Source organism: Tinamus guttatus, unplaced genomic scaffold, assembly GCF_059628265.1.
Source record: "Tinamus guttatus ecotype Peru unplaced genomic scaffold, ASM5962826v1 Tinamus_guttatus_pri_ptg000119l, whole genome shotgun sequence".
In the NCBI taxonomy this organism is placed as follows: Eukaryota; Metazoa; Chordata; class Aves; order Tinamiformes; family Tinamidae; genus Tinamus; species Tinamus guttatus.
In genome coordinates, this window is record NW_028288653.1 from 2765233 (window position 1) to 2781237 (window position 16005).

Sequence of the window (16005 nt, forward strand, 5' to 3'; positions counted from 1 at the left end):
CTCAGGTGATCATCTATATTCCCTAGGGCCCTTATCTGTCATGCACCTTCCCTTTTCAATCTAAATACAAACTTGAATAAAATTAATAAAAACGAATCAAATGAAACATTGAATTGTTTATATTTCTTAATGTGGGGAAAGATTCTCTCTGAAGCTTAAACATGGAAATTGTCTTTTTGTTGCGTGTCTTCTCAGCTGGCGTGTGTACATGCACGTGCTATTCAGTCCCTATCCAGGATGCGTTCAGAGCCTCCTTCGGAGCCCAGATTCAGAGCTCAGCTTCACAGATGTTCAACTTCACATCAAAACCAGTCCCCATTTTGCACGTTGAAAAAGCCTAAGCCTTCAAGCTTTAGGGCGCATCGTTTTAATGCACAGCAAGTTTATTTTAAGCCTTGTCAGGAGGGTTTAGAGCATACTGGTTTTCCTCAGCTACTGCTGATTTTAGTCCCCAGCTTCACACCTCCCCTCTCCGCTCATGTTTCACAGGCACTTTAAGGCGGTGTAAGCACATGTTGTCACCAAGAAGAGCAGCCCTCTGCTCTCCCACCCTCTGCCTTAACAACTCCTCTGTTTGCCAGCTCAAGCACACAATCGCTTTGATGGATATGGCTGTGTTAGCTTTAGCTGCAGTACTGAGAATAAATATTATCTCAGTCTGTTCCTATATCCTGTTCACCATGTGTCTTGATGGAATTCTGGACTCACAAAAGAGAGCAGTGGGAAAAAAGAGGGAAAGAGCCAGCAGACTGTCTTTTCTGGTAACAACAGCCACTTACAGAGCTGCTTGCAGATGCCTGGCATTGGCTTTGCTTGCAGAAAGAAGGCAGGGCTTCAAACTGTAAAACCTTCTGAAACAATTGTCTTATACGTTATACTCTGAAAACAAAGCATGTTCAAACTCTTCATCCATAGCGCTTTCAACAGAATATCTGGAAGTGACTCATCATTTCAGATAGATAGACACAGTCTTTAATTTGGCAGCATATGAGAGCTGCTGCGTGCATATCCAAGCACAGTCTTTAATTGGGCAGCATATGAGAGCTGCTGCATGCATATCCAGGCACTAGAAAACCCACAAATGTGTCAAAGTTAATAACTCAAAAATTAGCATGAGTCAAAACTAAGGTTGTCTGTGCAACCAGAGTTACCCTTTCTTCCTGTCTGTGGAAACAGCATAATATAGAACAGAATTATTACCACAACATGTATTTTATACACAGAATAAACTACCCAGACTTCTTCATTATTTTAATCTTATCCTAGTTGTTTAGTGTATGACCACAGACTTTATTTTTTCCCATGCTCTTCAAATGTTCTGCATTAGGTTTTTATATAATACCCATCACTGCACTATGCATTCACCCTAGACGCATCCACACCCTCGCACCTTTATGATATGCTCATTATCGTCATCCCACCCTTACAGACACAGAGGAGGAGCTCTGCATTACCTGTTTTAAATTTATATTTTCCATTCAGAAACCCCAATGGCTTCATGGACAGCTTAGTCTGCTTTAAAGCACACTCCCATGGCCTTGGGGAAGGAAGCCAAAAACAGAAGAGCACTTCTGTCCTGATCCCATGAACACAGAGGTTTATGTGATTCACCCAGCACTACATCAGCCTTCCTAGGAAAAAGAGTTAAAAAAAAAAAAAAACCACGTATCTTTAGAATAGCACCCAAGTTGATCCAAATTTGACACACACAAAGCCTCTCTGAGCTCTTAGTCCAATCCACTCGGTTTGGATATCAGTAATTAACAGAAGAGGTTATTAGCTCAACCACTTCTTAGAACAAGAACAGAAAATAACACACTGGGCTGCAGAAACCCACAGCCAAGTGTCCAAGAACCAGGGGACTCTCAGTTTTTAATGGAGACTCACAGGCAGCTGAGCCGTGGGCCCACCAAAATCCTAGGCCTTTGGCATAGGTTTTCTCAGTGCCTTGCCATAATGCAGCCCTTAGTGCAGCTGCCCACAGGGCACACTTGCCCTCACCCTGGTTGGCACCAGGCAGCTGGTGTTGGCAGCTTGACCTCAGCCAGGCCTGGGCACTCTGCAATGCTGGCTGTGCTAAATCCAATACAGATCTAAATCTCAGGTGACCCAGCACCTTCCAAAGTAAGCAAGAAGAAAACAAACAGAAAATAAAAACAGGATAAAGGAAAACGACATTTAAACTTAAAGTTCTGCCTAGACCCCAGGAAGCACAACACATCCCGAAGCTCCATGTCCTCACAACCCACATCCCCTGAACCTTCGCACCACACAAAACCTGCAGAAATCACCCAGCTCCACACCTGCCCTTTCAGCCCTCTATTGAGGCCTAGTGCTTGCCGTGTGGCCACAAGCCCCACCAGCTACTGACCAGCACCCCCTCGCCTAGCATCATGTCCAGCCTCACACTCACCTTCACCCAGCACAGACAGCCACCCGCTGCAGGGGCCAAAAAAGCCCTGGGCCTGAACTCTCCTTAAGCCACCTCCAACTCTCAGCTGCACTCTTGGATGACCTGCAGTCATCCCAGCCAAGGTGAGCTCTGCTCTCCAACTGGTATCCACACTGGGAGCCTTCCTGGAGCAGGATGCAGAGTCCCCACAACACTCAACTCAGCTGTGTTGCCTCAGCAGGGGCTCCACATACCTGCAGCAACCACTGCTAGACCCTCAAGGCACGGTTAAAGCTCTGAGATAGACCAAGAAGAACTTCTGCCCCTCTAGTGCTGCCTGCAAATTTAAGGCAGGAGGAGAAAAAGGGCCCTTTCCGGAGGGAGCAGGTGGCTGAGGGGGTGTAATCTCACCTCAGATTTAGGTTAGGGCGTCATTCCTGTGCTATAGTTACCTCGTAGCCTTCTTGATGCTTTCCCAAGGCAGGTGCATGTCTTCCTCCTCCAAAGTATTTGCATTTACCTAGGATAAAACCAGTAGACCCACAAGCTGTGAAGCCTGCTCTAACCCCTCTCTTTCCCCTTCCTTTCCAGCAATAACCTCAGTTCCCTGTACCCCACTACGTTTTGCACAGGCAAGAGGCAGAAGCACTGCTGTCAGGGCAGAGGCAGCCTCAGCAGATAGCTCTTGACAGCTTTTTCTGAGTGTAGAGTGCTGGTCTCTTGTCGTGTCCCCCCTTCTGCTGCCTATCAGTATCACCTAGACCTATGGAAAATTCACAGAGTGGCTGAGGTTGGAAGGGACTTGTAGAGACCATGTAGTGCAACCATCCTGCTCAAGCAGGGTCACCTAGAGCACACTGACCCTGATTACTGTCTTTGAGAACTCCACTGCCTTGTCAAATTTACTTGGAATTAGGCAGAACTTCAAAAGTTATTTAGTAGGGACTGATAGAGAAAAAATGCTTATAGAGGCACAAATTCACAAACACTTTCAAGCAGTCTAGGATGAAGCAGGGGTCTTCCTCGGTGATGCTTTTTCTCCTGCTCAATTCAGGAGTCTGTACTGAGCACAAGAAAGTTCATGCTACCACAAGGGAAGGTCAGCCAGGGAAGGGAGGCTTCCTCAGCTTCAGCTGAACTTTATGTTGGTCCACAGCATATGTGAAATTACTGCTTTTGCCAGACAAAACCTTTCCAGCATTTTAAAATCACTGAGCTGGAAAAGTCTTTAGAATATTGTACTTCAAATGCTAATATTTGCATTAGCCCATTCTCTCAGGGTTAAAAAGACTTTTTTTTTTTTTCTCCAAATGTTCTCCCTTCATACTATATTTATAATTGCATTCCTCTTTTATAACCCATTGAAAAAAAAAAATCACGGAAATTTTCCTCTAAGTGAATGTGATGGCTGTTTGCCCCAGTCTTTCAAACTTTTTCACGCAGACTATAGTTTGAGGAGGCACAATTACAGATCATTTAAACTACGGGGTGTAAGGGCCTGGTTATGCTCAGAAGATAAAAATATCCTTGCATCAGGGAAGTTTAATTTATGGTCCTCTAAATTTTTCTAGAAGAAACAATGCACTAATAGACTGAGAATGAAGTATCATGTGATGATGAGACAGAATCTTGAAACTGTTCACAAAACAAAACACGAGGAAATGGGACATTGCTTTTTACGAGTGCATAAGTAGATCAAAAACAAGGGCAAATACCCCTCAAAATACATTGGAGTGTCACTTGAACAGTAGCTTTTTCAGCAGTGACACCTGCTATAGGGAAATCTGATTTACTGCACAAGGTCCTCTCTGTGCATATTTAGCCTTTTGCTCATTAGGTGGTCTCTGAATTTCTCTGCATATCTCTCAGACATGTTTTTTTGTTTGTTTTGTTTTTCTGATTCAGCCTTCTTTTTACACAAAAGATGGCAAGGCTGGTGTAGCAGCACGCTCCATGGTGACAGCCTGCAGCATCAGACCTTTGCCAACATCATGCGACCTCCTCAGCTTTGAGGCTCCCTTTAGGATGTGCCTTGCTGGTTGCTCCCTGGCACCCATCTTTTTCTCACAGCTGTGAACCAGTTAATCACACAGGAATCAAGGGAGCTGCTTTTACAGGGCTTATCTCAAAGAATACAAATAACATTCTGAAGGATTTGCTTCAAAGGACATCTTCTGCCACTGACAGTGCAAAGGGAGAGCGAAGAGCAGCTACACAAAATTCAATAAGCATGAGCCAGGAAGGGATTTTGGCTCTTTCACCTTTCACATCTTCGAATGGTCTCACTGCTCCTTTATTCTCTGTTATTAGCTCAGATGGCAACAGCAAAATCTGGCCTGCAGCCTCACTGTGCCATAAGGAAAAAAATCCGAAAGGGTATGGAAAGATCAGGAACTGACGAAGAACCTGGGAGCCCTTCACCCTCACTGGCGAGGGGGCTCTCTCCGCTCTCCGTTGCTGCTCATCCAGGCTGCAGGGCTCCTCTCCGGGGCTCGTGGAGGGTTTCAGCCTGACCGCGTTGGAGCTTTGTCAGAAAGGAACTACAGCCCCGTTCCTGTGCGCCCTTTCTCACTGACTGCAGAGCGAAATCTGAGCCCTCAGAAATAGATCAATTCTATAAAGTTATCAGAAAAGACTTTTTTTAAAGAAAAAAAATCACTCTAACTGCCCTTGTGAAACTCTCAGTAAATTCCGCATGGATCTTTTCTGTACTTGCTCTTTGCAGATTTGCAGAAGCAGCTTCCAAAGGAAAATATGGGCATTTACAGAATGACAGAAACACACAGAACAACATCTTTGGTATTATTTATTTGTTAAATGTAAATGGAGTGGTACAGAGCAGAGAGCTTTCCATCATAGTTGCTCACTTTGCACGTATGGAGCTTAAAATTCCTTTAGTCACAGAGACGGAGGAGCGGATCTATTCCACAAAGGCATTTGAATGCTGCAGTGAGAGATAAAGCACTAGAGTAATAAGGTAACAAAGAAAAGGGTGAAATACCACGTCAGGCATTAGGGAACACTGGGGTCCTATGGCTCACCACAACATAAGAAAGATGGCAGCACCCATGTGCTCCAAATCATAAGACTTACCTACAGGAGTCAAAACAAGTTAGAAAGAACAAGTTAGATTTATGAAGGCTTTGGAAAGAGCACCAGTACAAAAAGGAACTGCACAGCTAAGTTGACAAACAACAATTCTCTGTAATAACATTGCCTACCACAAATAATTCCACTTTTATGATTGCGAAGCACCCCAGGCATCCTTTGCTCCAAAGACTCTTGACATCAGAAGGGGTGATTTCATAGGTTGCAGGTTCATTAAAACAAGCTCTTCAGCAAGGTTTGCCAGCAACAACAACACAACATCATCCTGCTCCTCCTTCAGGGACTTGTCTCAGTTTGCTCTGGCATCAGTCTTAGAAATAGCGGTTTAAAAAAGGACCCTCAGAGCAGAAATGCTGTGTAATTCTCCAAGGGCCAGCAAAACACTACCATCACACTCCAGTCCTACATTCAAAACACCTGTGAGGAAACATCAACTTGAAAAAACACCCACTGAGGACAAACATGTTGATGTTCTGTGATTGGCTTTTTTTAATGATTGAAAATTCTTGTAAACATTCAAGACATGCTGTAAACGCTGTTGTGAAGCTAATGTGCAGCAAGCCAGTAAGTAGGATTTCTCTCTCCTTCTCTCTTCTTCCCCCCACCCTTTATTTCTCTGCCTGACCTCTCTCCCTCTTCCTCTCTCTTTTCTCCTCTCCCCCTCACTCAAGAGTTTGGGGTTAAAGTTTGGCTTTACCTAGTCAATTTTGAGTGACTGCATTGATCGACCCGTCTTTCTAGAAGCCGTGCTGTAGCATACACTAGAGGAGAGGCACACAATCACCCCAATTCTAAAAAGTCTTCTGTAAAATTGGTAATAAGATAAGCTAATTTGAATATTTTGAACGCAGCACCTACGGCAAGATGTTCTGCAATCTCCAGAGCATCTCCTCTGAGCTCCTACACTTGGTTACACACAGCAGACAGACTGGGTCTTCATGAAACAGGATATGACAACTTTGTCTCACTACTTCTTAATATGGTAGGATAACCCTACCCAACAAAACATCCCTGCTGACCTATTCCTAAATTCATTTATCAATTCGACACATTGAAGGTTGTCATAGGCTCCAAATTCCAGTGTGTCTTTACAATCCCTTTTTATTTCAGGTAAAAAACCTAAATTTTCAACAATTCAACCGAATAACCAAGAGCATTTTCATAATCAAAAGCAAGGAAGAAAAGCAATGCAGTAATTCAAGTACAATCATAAAGCTAATTCAGGAAGAAAGTAGGAAGTATCCTATTCGGGGGTATTTTCAGTCTGCTACCTTTCATTAGCTAAAAAAAAACCAAAAAAACAAAAAAAAAAAAACTTTTTTTTTTTAAAGAAATAGGTATATTATAAAAGTCAATACTTCAGAAGAGGTTTTTTAATTTTCTAGAGTTTTGTGGAGGTTCTCTAGTACTCAGAGACACACAAAGAAAAACACTATCCACCGGTTTTATTAAGCTCCCCAAACTTCATCCCGAGATGCTCTAAGGCCCAGTAATCAGAGCTGCTGAACACCCAGTTGCTCAGTAACATGAAGACAATACTGCCCAGGTGTATAAATTTTGGCATCAAAAACAAGTTTGGCCATGTCAACTGAATAAAATTCCTTCCAAATGAACACCAAAAGGTCAGACATTTTCCCTTTTGAAGTATTTCTGTTTCAGGCCAAAAGCTAGATCTCATCCATGCCAAGCAGGGAATACAAGAGCTGCTTGCACAAACAATTTATACATTGTTGTCTTGAATAAGTGGAAGACTGGCCACAGAAATACTCTAATTTTCAGAAATTTTAGAGAATCAACAAGCAGTATTTTCTCACTTCACAGCAAAAGGAGAAAGCTTTTTAATAAATTACCTCCTGTGTATTTCTGACATGACTAGGGAGGCCATTAAGCTGTGCTAGATGTAATACCTGATCCAAAGTCCAATGAAGTCAATATAATATTCTGGAAAAGGCTCAGTTACGGTCTCTTCTGATATCATTCATCAGTGTAGGCTATCCTACTTGAAGCATCAGCCGGACATGAAGTAATTCATTCATCACATTCTGCATATATATGGCATTATGCATTGGCAACAGATGTTCTATGCATGCTCTAACAGGAACTAATAATGTTGTTGAACATCAACAGTGATGAGTCCACTCAAAGCTGACACTTTCATACATTATTTGGACTTCAGTAATGGAGTATTATAGGACAACATCAGAAATAGAAGTCCATCTGCTGAGGAGACGATGGGGATTTTAAAACCAGCAAGTGTATTCTTAAAATCTTTTTAAAAATACACGGTGTTCTTCCATGATTACACTAGCACTGTTTGATTTGATTGCTATGTCACATCACACATGACCAGGGTGGGTCAGTTTTTCAAACAAACATTATAAAAATTTTAATTTTGTTATTTAAATAAGCATCTCATTGTTCCTCATCTGTAACTGTGCCGCGTTTAGTAACTTCTTCAGAAAAAACATACCCAAATAGTTCTGTTCGATTAAAAAAATGGAAAACATCATGCCTTCTTAAGAAGAAAATAGAATGTATATATATGCTATTTTATAGAAATGGTAGAGTTCAATACAGTTAAGTCAACATAAACACAAAATAAACTAAAAAAGATAAACCAATGCTGAACCATCCTATACTCAGACTCAGAAAAAGATGCAGAAGAATCTGAAATTTGGAGAATCTAAAAAGTCAAACCATTCCGTTCTGGAAGCAGAAGAAAAAAAATGCTCAATATTATAGAGTTTAGAGAACACTTTGCAGAAGACTTGGGTTTCTTCCTCTAAGTTAATCATGGAATAGGTGATCTAGCCCTTGGAATTTCATTAACAGCTGCAATTCGACATCTGTCTGATACAGAAGTCGACAACAATATGGCCAACACCCAAGCTCGTGAGCTAACATACCAACTAACACACTTCTATTAGTGTTCATGGGCATACCATGTATTTCCACAATTAACATTATTTCTGGCTAGTTTAGGAAAACTATTCTTGTGTTCCACTGCTCTACATTCACTTATTTCTCCTCAGCCTTCCATTTCCACCTAACAAAACTACATTAGTTCCAGCAAAGGTAGTTAAAAGCCATTCCTTCCAGGCCATTCCAGGCTACAGCCTGGTATTCAACCCAGCAAATCCTTCTTATCTCCTCCAAACAAACAGATCAGCTTAAATCTCTGGTTGAAGGTAGACTGTGATTAACTGTTTGATTTTGTACCCAAATAGTTTGCTTTAAAATGCTTCTTTCAGCTATATTTGAAAAGATGTATAACATATCACTAAGAGGCATATCACCATCCAAGTAATTACTACACACCTGACCACATCTCAGATATACAACTTTCTCCTGCATTTTATGTCCTCAGCCTCAATGTCACTCTAAGAATAATCATTCCTTAACTTTTTTTTTTTTTTAAATATTTATAGATTTGAGCCTGCTTTTTACACCACATCTGTTATCCTACTCTATCTTTATTTGAAAAGCATAAAGCTTACACAAAAGATCGCTAGTATCAGTTAAGAAGATTTCAGGTCTTTTGTCCAGATGCTGAAATGATACAGGAGCACCTTTTTATTTGTCTTAAAAATACACTGTTTTACTGCAGTCCTTCGCATCTCGTAACTGAGATGAAATAACATTTTTTATGGAAACTGTGCAACAGTGCAATTTGAATACACAGGTCCCAAGCCATAATTGGCATTTCCAAATGGCTTTCCACAATGTTGATTTCTAAAAACTCTGAACTCTTCCCTTACGTGTTTGTTTTTGCTGAGGAGCTTTCTTGGCTTATCTTGGACTGAGACCTGTGTGTGGATCTTAACTGAAAATCCAACTGAAACGAACTTAGCTTCACTGCTTTTAGCAGAATTAAAAAAGACAAAAACAAAACCACATTTTAAAATGGTAGAAAAGAATGACAGAGGGCCAGACAGTACTGAATAGGTCTTAGCATCTTTGTCTCACAAAGGTGCCTCCTTTTATCTTCATACTAAATGTATGGCACAAATATCACAAGAGGGATACTGAATTTATAGATTGTGCCCATTGTACTGAAGATTTTTTGCAGTCAAAGCTAGAAGTATTTCCAATTCCAACAGATAAATCTGGTAAATAAGGGCAGAAATGTTAAATCAGAAACATGAAAACATTTTACATCTTTTTTTTTTATTTAACCACATATAAGTACATGTCAACAGTTGGCATAAACCTCATAAAAATACAGTACCTTTTTGTGCTGTAACACTAGTCACAATGTTTATATAAAGATTTTTTTCTGCTTCCTTAAATTCAATTAACATTTTAAAAAGTGACTTCCTGAAAGCCCTTTTTGTGATAGTTTCCTTATAGAAATTTTTCCAAAATCTACTCTGTAAAAGTTAAAAGGCTAAATCATTTTCAGCCATTTCCCCTCACTCTCTCAATAAAACAGATTAAAAAAAAAGTTTTTGAATACTGATCGGCTTTTATAATAGTACTTTATTTTCAGTTCTCATTTAATAGTTACTGTTTTGGGTATGACAGATGCTACTTCTATAGCACCTTACACTGCTGGATGTTATCAGGGCTGAAAAAGACCAGCTGTGTCGACAGACTGGTGTCCAAACAAAAAACAAATGTGAATGATATCCAGAGGATCTCTCAACTACTACAGTCTTAGACTGCAGAATCACAATTGCTGTAATGCTTCCAATGGCTATTTATGCAAAACTTTGTTGAGTTAGTTAAATGACTACAGGGAGTCCTTGCACTGACTTATATTGACAAGTAATTCTCCAGACCCTTTATAATGTTGGTTTGACACCAGGACAACAAAAAAAAATAAACACCTGTAGAATCATTCTAATGTTTGTGGAATGATTACGTCCACACCACCATTTGACTACACTCATAGCACAACTCCAGTAAATTTCAGTTTTCTTTAGAGCTGAAGATCCTTCAAGCTATCTGAGAAATTAGCATTACATTACTAAAAATGAGTGAACGATGTACAATAAAATCCAGGCAGGAGGGATCTAATAGATGGGGAAAGAAAATCGGGCATAAATTTTGAAAGTCATTTCTTATCAAGTTAGGCGCTGAAGGTCTAGTTAAGGCAGTGAAGAGTTTATTTTAATATCTTCCTAAGGCTATGAGATTTTTCCTGAATAAAGCATTTTCCCTAAAAAATTTCACCTACGTTATGCCGGCTTATTCTGAATGTATAAGAATGCCAACATCCTTGAGCACTGAGAAACTGAACTATTGCTCACTGCAAATATCACCCTTGTTAGTCTTTTATTATCAATAAGGTTCAAGAAAGATGTGTCTAAAGGATAAAGTTTCAAGACTGTTTACAAACCTTTCCATTTTAAAAGCAAGCTTAAAGCATATGTTTAAGTGATCCAAAATGATCAATGTTCTTAATCCTCTCAAGGAAGAAATGTATTTCTCTCAGACAAGGCTAATGAAATTACATGACTTAAAAATAATTTCTGGAAGGTATCACATTGTCTAGAGGAGAGATGGGCAATGCTAGTGCCGTGAGAAATGCGATGCCAGATGCTATAGCACCACTCCTTTGCTCTCAGCTGATCTTGCTTTGCTAAAACATCCTGACAGTCCCATTCCACACTGGTATTGGTTTTGAGATGGAGTTTCTTTCCACAGTTACTTTCAGCTTTTTTGGATCAGTGTTAAATAAAATGTGCACACGTATAATCATTTGCATAGCAAATCTCAAGGGACTGACCCTGAAATAGAAATCCAAACTGTTAGGTTTAAGATACTTCTATAATCAGAATTCATTTAAAATGGTAAAAAATAAAATACGCATTTTTCCATTTCAAGTTTAGTAGAAAAGGTATTTCTGATTTAGAATTCTTATAGTTACTAGATTAAAAAAATTGAAAGACTGACGGTTCTTTGCACTGAGACGTTATTCCTTTGAAACCTTCAAGACTTTGTAATTGCTGTTCTCAAACACGGTGGTAAAATACGGTCTGGAATCCTGGATCATAAGGTTACATAGAGGAATTTTGCCAATATTGTCAGGATCTTCTACATCCCAAATTTCAGGCATACTGCAACCAGGCCTAGAAAACAATTGCATAGGCAAACAGAAGTTAAGAAATGCCATCAGAAAACATGCAGCTCTAAACTCAGTTGTATAAACTTTTCTATGAATATTTGGTTATGCCTTCTCTAATGTTAAGCTTGTTTCCATGCTATAAAGTCTTCTCAGATTAGAGAACCGATAATTATATTAGTAAATCCAGAAAAAGTATTTAGAATCTATAAAATTTGTCTGCTTGTAGGGTTACACAATAAAGATTAATTTCAAAGAGGCAGTATATATTAGAAAATGATTCTCAAATTATGCAACATACATTGCCAGAGCCCTTAACCCAAGAAATAAAACACTTTAAAAAAAAGTATCCTCTTGCTTTATTTATTTATTTTTTAAATTAAGGTACATAACCAGCATCAATTTCTTGTGGGTTATATTTCAAAGTTAAAATTACTGAAAATTTCCTCATTTTCTCAAAGACAATATCTAAGAAATAGCATAGATTTATTTAATTTTATTCTAAATACATAGGAAATAATCAAGTTATCTGAATGAATAGCGTTTTAAAGCTTTTAAAGAAAAATCACAGAAAAAAGCATAGCTTTTTCTTAGGTACAGTCTAAATGGGACAAAACATTCAGGGATCTACCACATGAGAATCATGTTATGATTCTCAAATTATGTTTTATTCCGCACCTTTTAATCATATCAGAATCTCATTACACAAACACATCTGTTCTTTCTAACACAGAAAAAGAGAGATCCGAGGGGAGGTCTTATCAATGAAAAAGTATCTGAAGGGAGGGTGTAAGGAGATGGGGCCAGAATCTTCTCAGTGGTGTCCAGTAACAGGATGAGACAAAAGTACAAACAGAAATGCAGGTAGGTCCGTCTGAATGTAAAAAAACACTTCTTCAGTATGAGGGTAACAGAGCACTGGAACAGGTTACCCAGAGAGGTTGTTGAGTCTCCTTGCTTGCAGGTATTCACAAGCCATGTGGAAAGGGGCCCGGGCTGTAGGTGACCCTGTTTGTGCAGGGGGCTTGGACTAGGTCGTCCTCCCCAGGTCCCTTCCACCTCAACCAGTCTGATTCTGTGAATTACAACTGCTTTCATTTGTGAACCCCCTCAACCACTCTGATTCTGTGAATTACAACTGCTTTCATTTGTGAACTCCCTCCATATTCTACGGTGAAGTTTAAAAATAGACAAAACACAACTTTCTAACCACAAATAAAGATTATAGTGTTATTAACATGTTACTAACATGACTTATACATTTTAGTGCCTGGAGATACTGGACTGAAGCATTTTGGACATTTTTAATAAAGCATTTCCAAACTACTGCTTTCTGTGTATGCTAGACTATGTATTTGAGTGACATGCTATTTCTGTGAGAAAACCAGAGATTTTACTCACTTGGTTCTTCTTACACACCACGACTCTTCTAGAATGTAGTAATCCACTCCCAGCTTTTTCAATTCTTTTTTTACTTCTTTTGCAGGTTTTCGACTGTACATGGAATACACTATCTTAGTTCTGGCCCTTTAAAAAAAGAAGTGTTGTAGAAGTTGGCTAACAATACTGCAAAAAAAACGTAAGCTGAAATTTTAGGCTGTGTGAGAAGGTTTATTTCACAAGGTGGCTATTCTAAAAGTTTAAAATAAGAACATCATTTGCTGTGATGCAACAATTTCTTCACAAATAGACTGATTTCAAGAACAATATATACAGTCCTTTCATTTTTCTGTATCAGGAGGCAACTTTTTAACAAGATCACAAAGCGGGAGGATGTCAAACATATTCACAAGGCAGCAAGGCTACGAAGACATCAGCTCAAGCTTGCTGGATCACAAGAAGCTGTTTGCTCTGTCGCCTTTGCCAAAGATAATTCTCATGGCGCTTGTTTAGACAATACTGATATACTTAAAGAGACCAAGACCAAAAATTCATTTTGAAGTCTGTCTATGCTGAACCAAGCAAAACTCGTTTGCATTACCCACTAATATCCTTCTGTCCTGTGCCACGCGTGACCTGGTTAATCCTCGTGCATTTTCCAATATCGTCTCCGGCTTATTTTCCCTAAACATGTTCTGTCCTATATTTTAGGCTTAACACCAGATACAGAACGAAGGGCATAAGGCTTGTAACAAAGTCCTAATCACCTACTCTATTCCTCTGTATCTTGCTTTTACTAAAGAAATGTACCATGATATTAAAATAATAATAATAAAGATCTTTCCAGATAAATCTATTCTGATTAAAAAAAAATCCTGATTTTGAAAATTACAAAGAACACAACTCAGTGCTTCAAGCAGGATGTAGAATGAACTGCTAGAAGTTTTGTTACAAATTTCAATTTCAACTAGTCTTAGTACCTCCATAATTAGATATAGTAAGAAAAATGACATTCAATTGCAGAAAGGTGAAAGGAATAACCTAAGTGGCTCTCTTGAGAGGAAAAAAGAAGAAAAAAAGATCTACCTACCATATCATGGGAAACAGAATGCACAGAGGATATATTAATGCATGTTAATCCCAATTCCAGGATTACATTCGGATGTAAGTAAGTTTTAAGCTGTGCCTATCCTACAGTATATTCTGCCAGATGAACGAAAGCCTTCATATGTTTTCAATCTGACTAAATATCAAGGTTTTACTATATAACATGACGACAGTCCTACTGCACATTGCCAACATCAAGTGAGCTAACGGCTACGAAGGCCACCCCCTCTGCCTGTTGACTCACCTCAGTCCTGCATCTTCGTAATGAGGATGATTTACGATGGGCCGCAGCGCCGACAGTTTAACGCTTGCCATTGTGGGCATTGCTCCTGCAAAGACTGCATCTGCAACACAGCATGGAGAAAATGTTGGAGACGGGCATTAAAAGCAGAGCAGTGATTTTAAAGTACCTAAAATGGTGTTCCCGCAGAACAAAACAACAGAAACGTAAGGAGGGAGAGGGGGAGAAGGGCTGTTTTGAAAAGGTCTTACATGGCAATCACAGGACACACACAAAATTCACACTTAATTTTATTATTATTTTTTTCAATCAACATAAATCATTAGATAACTGAATGTCTATGAAGGGTATTTAATGCATCTTATTTTTCACTTTTGAATGGGTATTACAACATTTATTATGATAACATTTGTTTATTTGTTCCCCCCTATGCCATTGATACATAAATTTAAAAAAGGAGGTACTTCCTGCAAATTCTTACTGAATGGAAAGTATTTTCCTGCTAAAATAGAAATTTTTTTTTCCCCCTAGCTAGTTTTATGACATTTTTATCCACTTTTATTAAAGACAAGTGCAACCACAGCACACATGGTTTGAATTCTTCTCTAGCAAAACAACGAGTTCTCAATACAGAATCAGTGCCATGTAGGTGAAAAAAATGTTTTAATTTGCTTTTGCGCAAACACTTCCGTTGTAAGAATACTACAACACTGGTTAGATCTTCCATATGGGGAGGCTGGAGGATAACAAAACAAGCATTTTGCTACTTTTTCATTTGAGAAAACTTCTCCCTGGGTGAGCACACAACTCAATAGTGATTTTTGAGCAGTCCTAAGGCAAAGCCACAGATAGAAGCAATAACTTTGCAGTCATTCTACCAGGTCTTATCACAAGAACAAGAAACATCAAACATTACTTAATAGTTTACCTTGTTTGGTATTGACCTTTATCCATTCTAAAAGTTCTTCCTGTGGCAGATTGCTGAATTCTCCCATGATGTTCCATTGAGTTTGAAGGTTTGACGACCCTTCTATTGTCATCATTGCTAACATGGCAAAGACCAATACTTTGGGCTGGATTTTACTGAAGAGCCACCCAAACAACTGAAATAGAAGAATAAAACGGAAGAATGATTTTATGTTGTAATATATGTTATATTCCATACAAGGAAATCAAAAAACCAAATGCTTTTCTTATAGTGTTAAAGAACCTTCGTCTAGGAATTAATCAATTCTTCCATTTTCCGATATAGTTTGATAAGACCTCATTAGAAGTACTCATATTTACTGGATGCAGTGCATCATACTTTTTAAACTATAAAAAAAGAAAATTGATGTTAATGCAGCTTCTAAAGTTGTAGTTCAAACATCAAATTCTGCAAATAAAGACCACTCAAATGCTAGCTGCACTTACGCAGTATTTTCTTCTTATATCAAGAGTTTCTGGCTCTGGTATATGGATTAAGTAGATATTATTACACAAATATCTGAAAATATGTTAGAAAAGTAGAATTTTAAAATATAGGCTTAATATTGCTCTATATCCTATACTTCCCTCTTCTAAACTGAAAAATATTGCCCTTGCATTATTTCCTAAAGACTATATGTTGGACACTTAAAGCAAAGAGTAACAAACCTGAAAAAAGTACAAAATTTGCTGTGTTCCTGTTTGGTTTGAGCAAGGATAGTTTAACCCACCCCTATATGAACC

The 16005-nt window shown here is 38.9% G+C and overlaps 1 protein-coding gene across 1 annotated transcript in view; it reads right to left on the reverse strand.

The window, feature by feature from the left end:
* Positions 1-10115: 10115 nt before the first annotated feature.
* The window catches only part of DPY19L1 (dpy-19 like C-mannosyltransferase 1), a 44324-nt gene continuing 38434 nt past the window's right edge, over positions 10116-16005 (reverse strand). Inside the window, exons 20-23 of the mRNA XM_088521366.1 lie at positions 15224-15398; positions 14299-14398; positions 12969-13094; positions 10116-11574 (exon numbers count right to left, since the gene is read on the reverse strand). Of these exons, the coding sequence (XP_088377492.1) occupies positions 11418-11574; positions 12969-13094; positions 14299-14398; positions 15224-15398 (558 nt within the window). The 3' untranslated portion in view covers positions 10116-11417. The remainder of the gene's footprint in view (positions 11575-12968; positions 13095-14298; positions 14399-15223; positions 15399-16005) is intronic.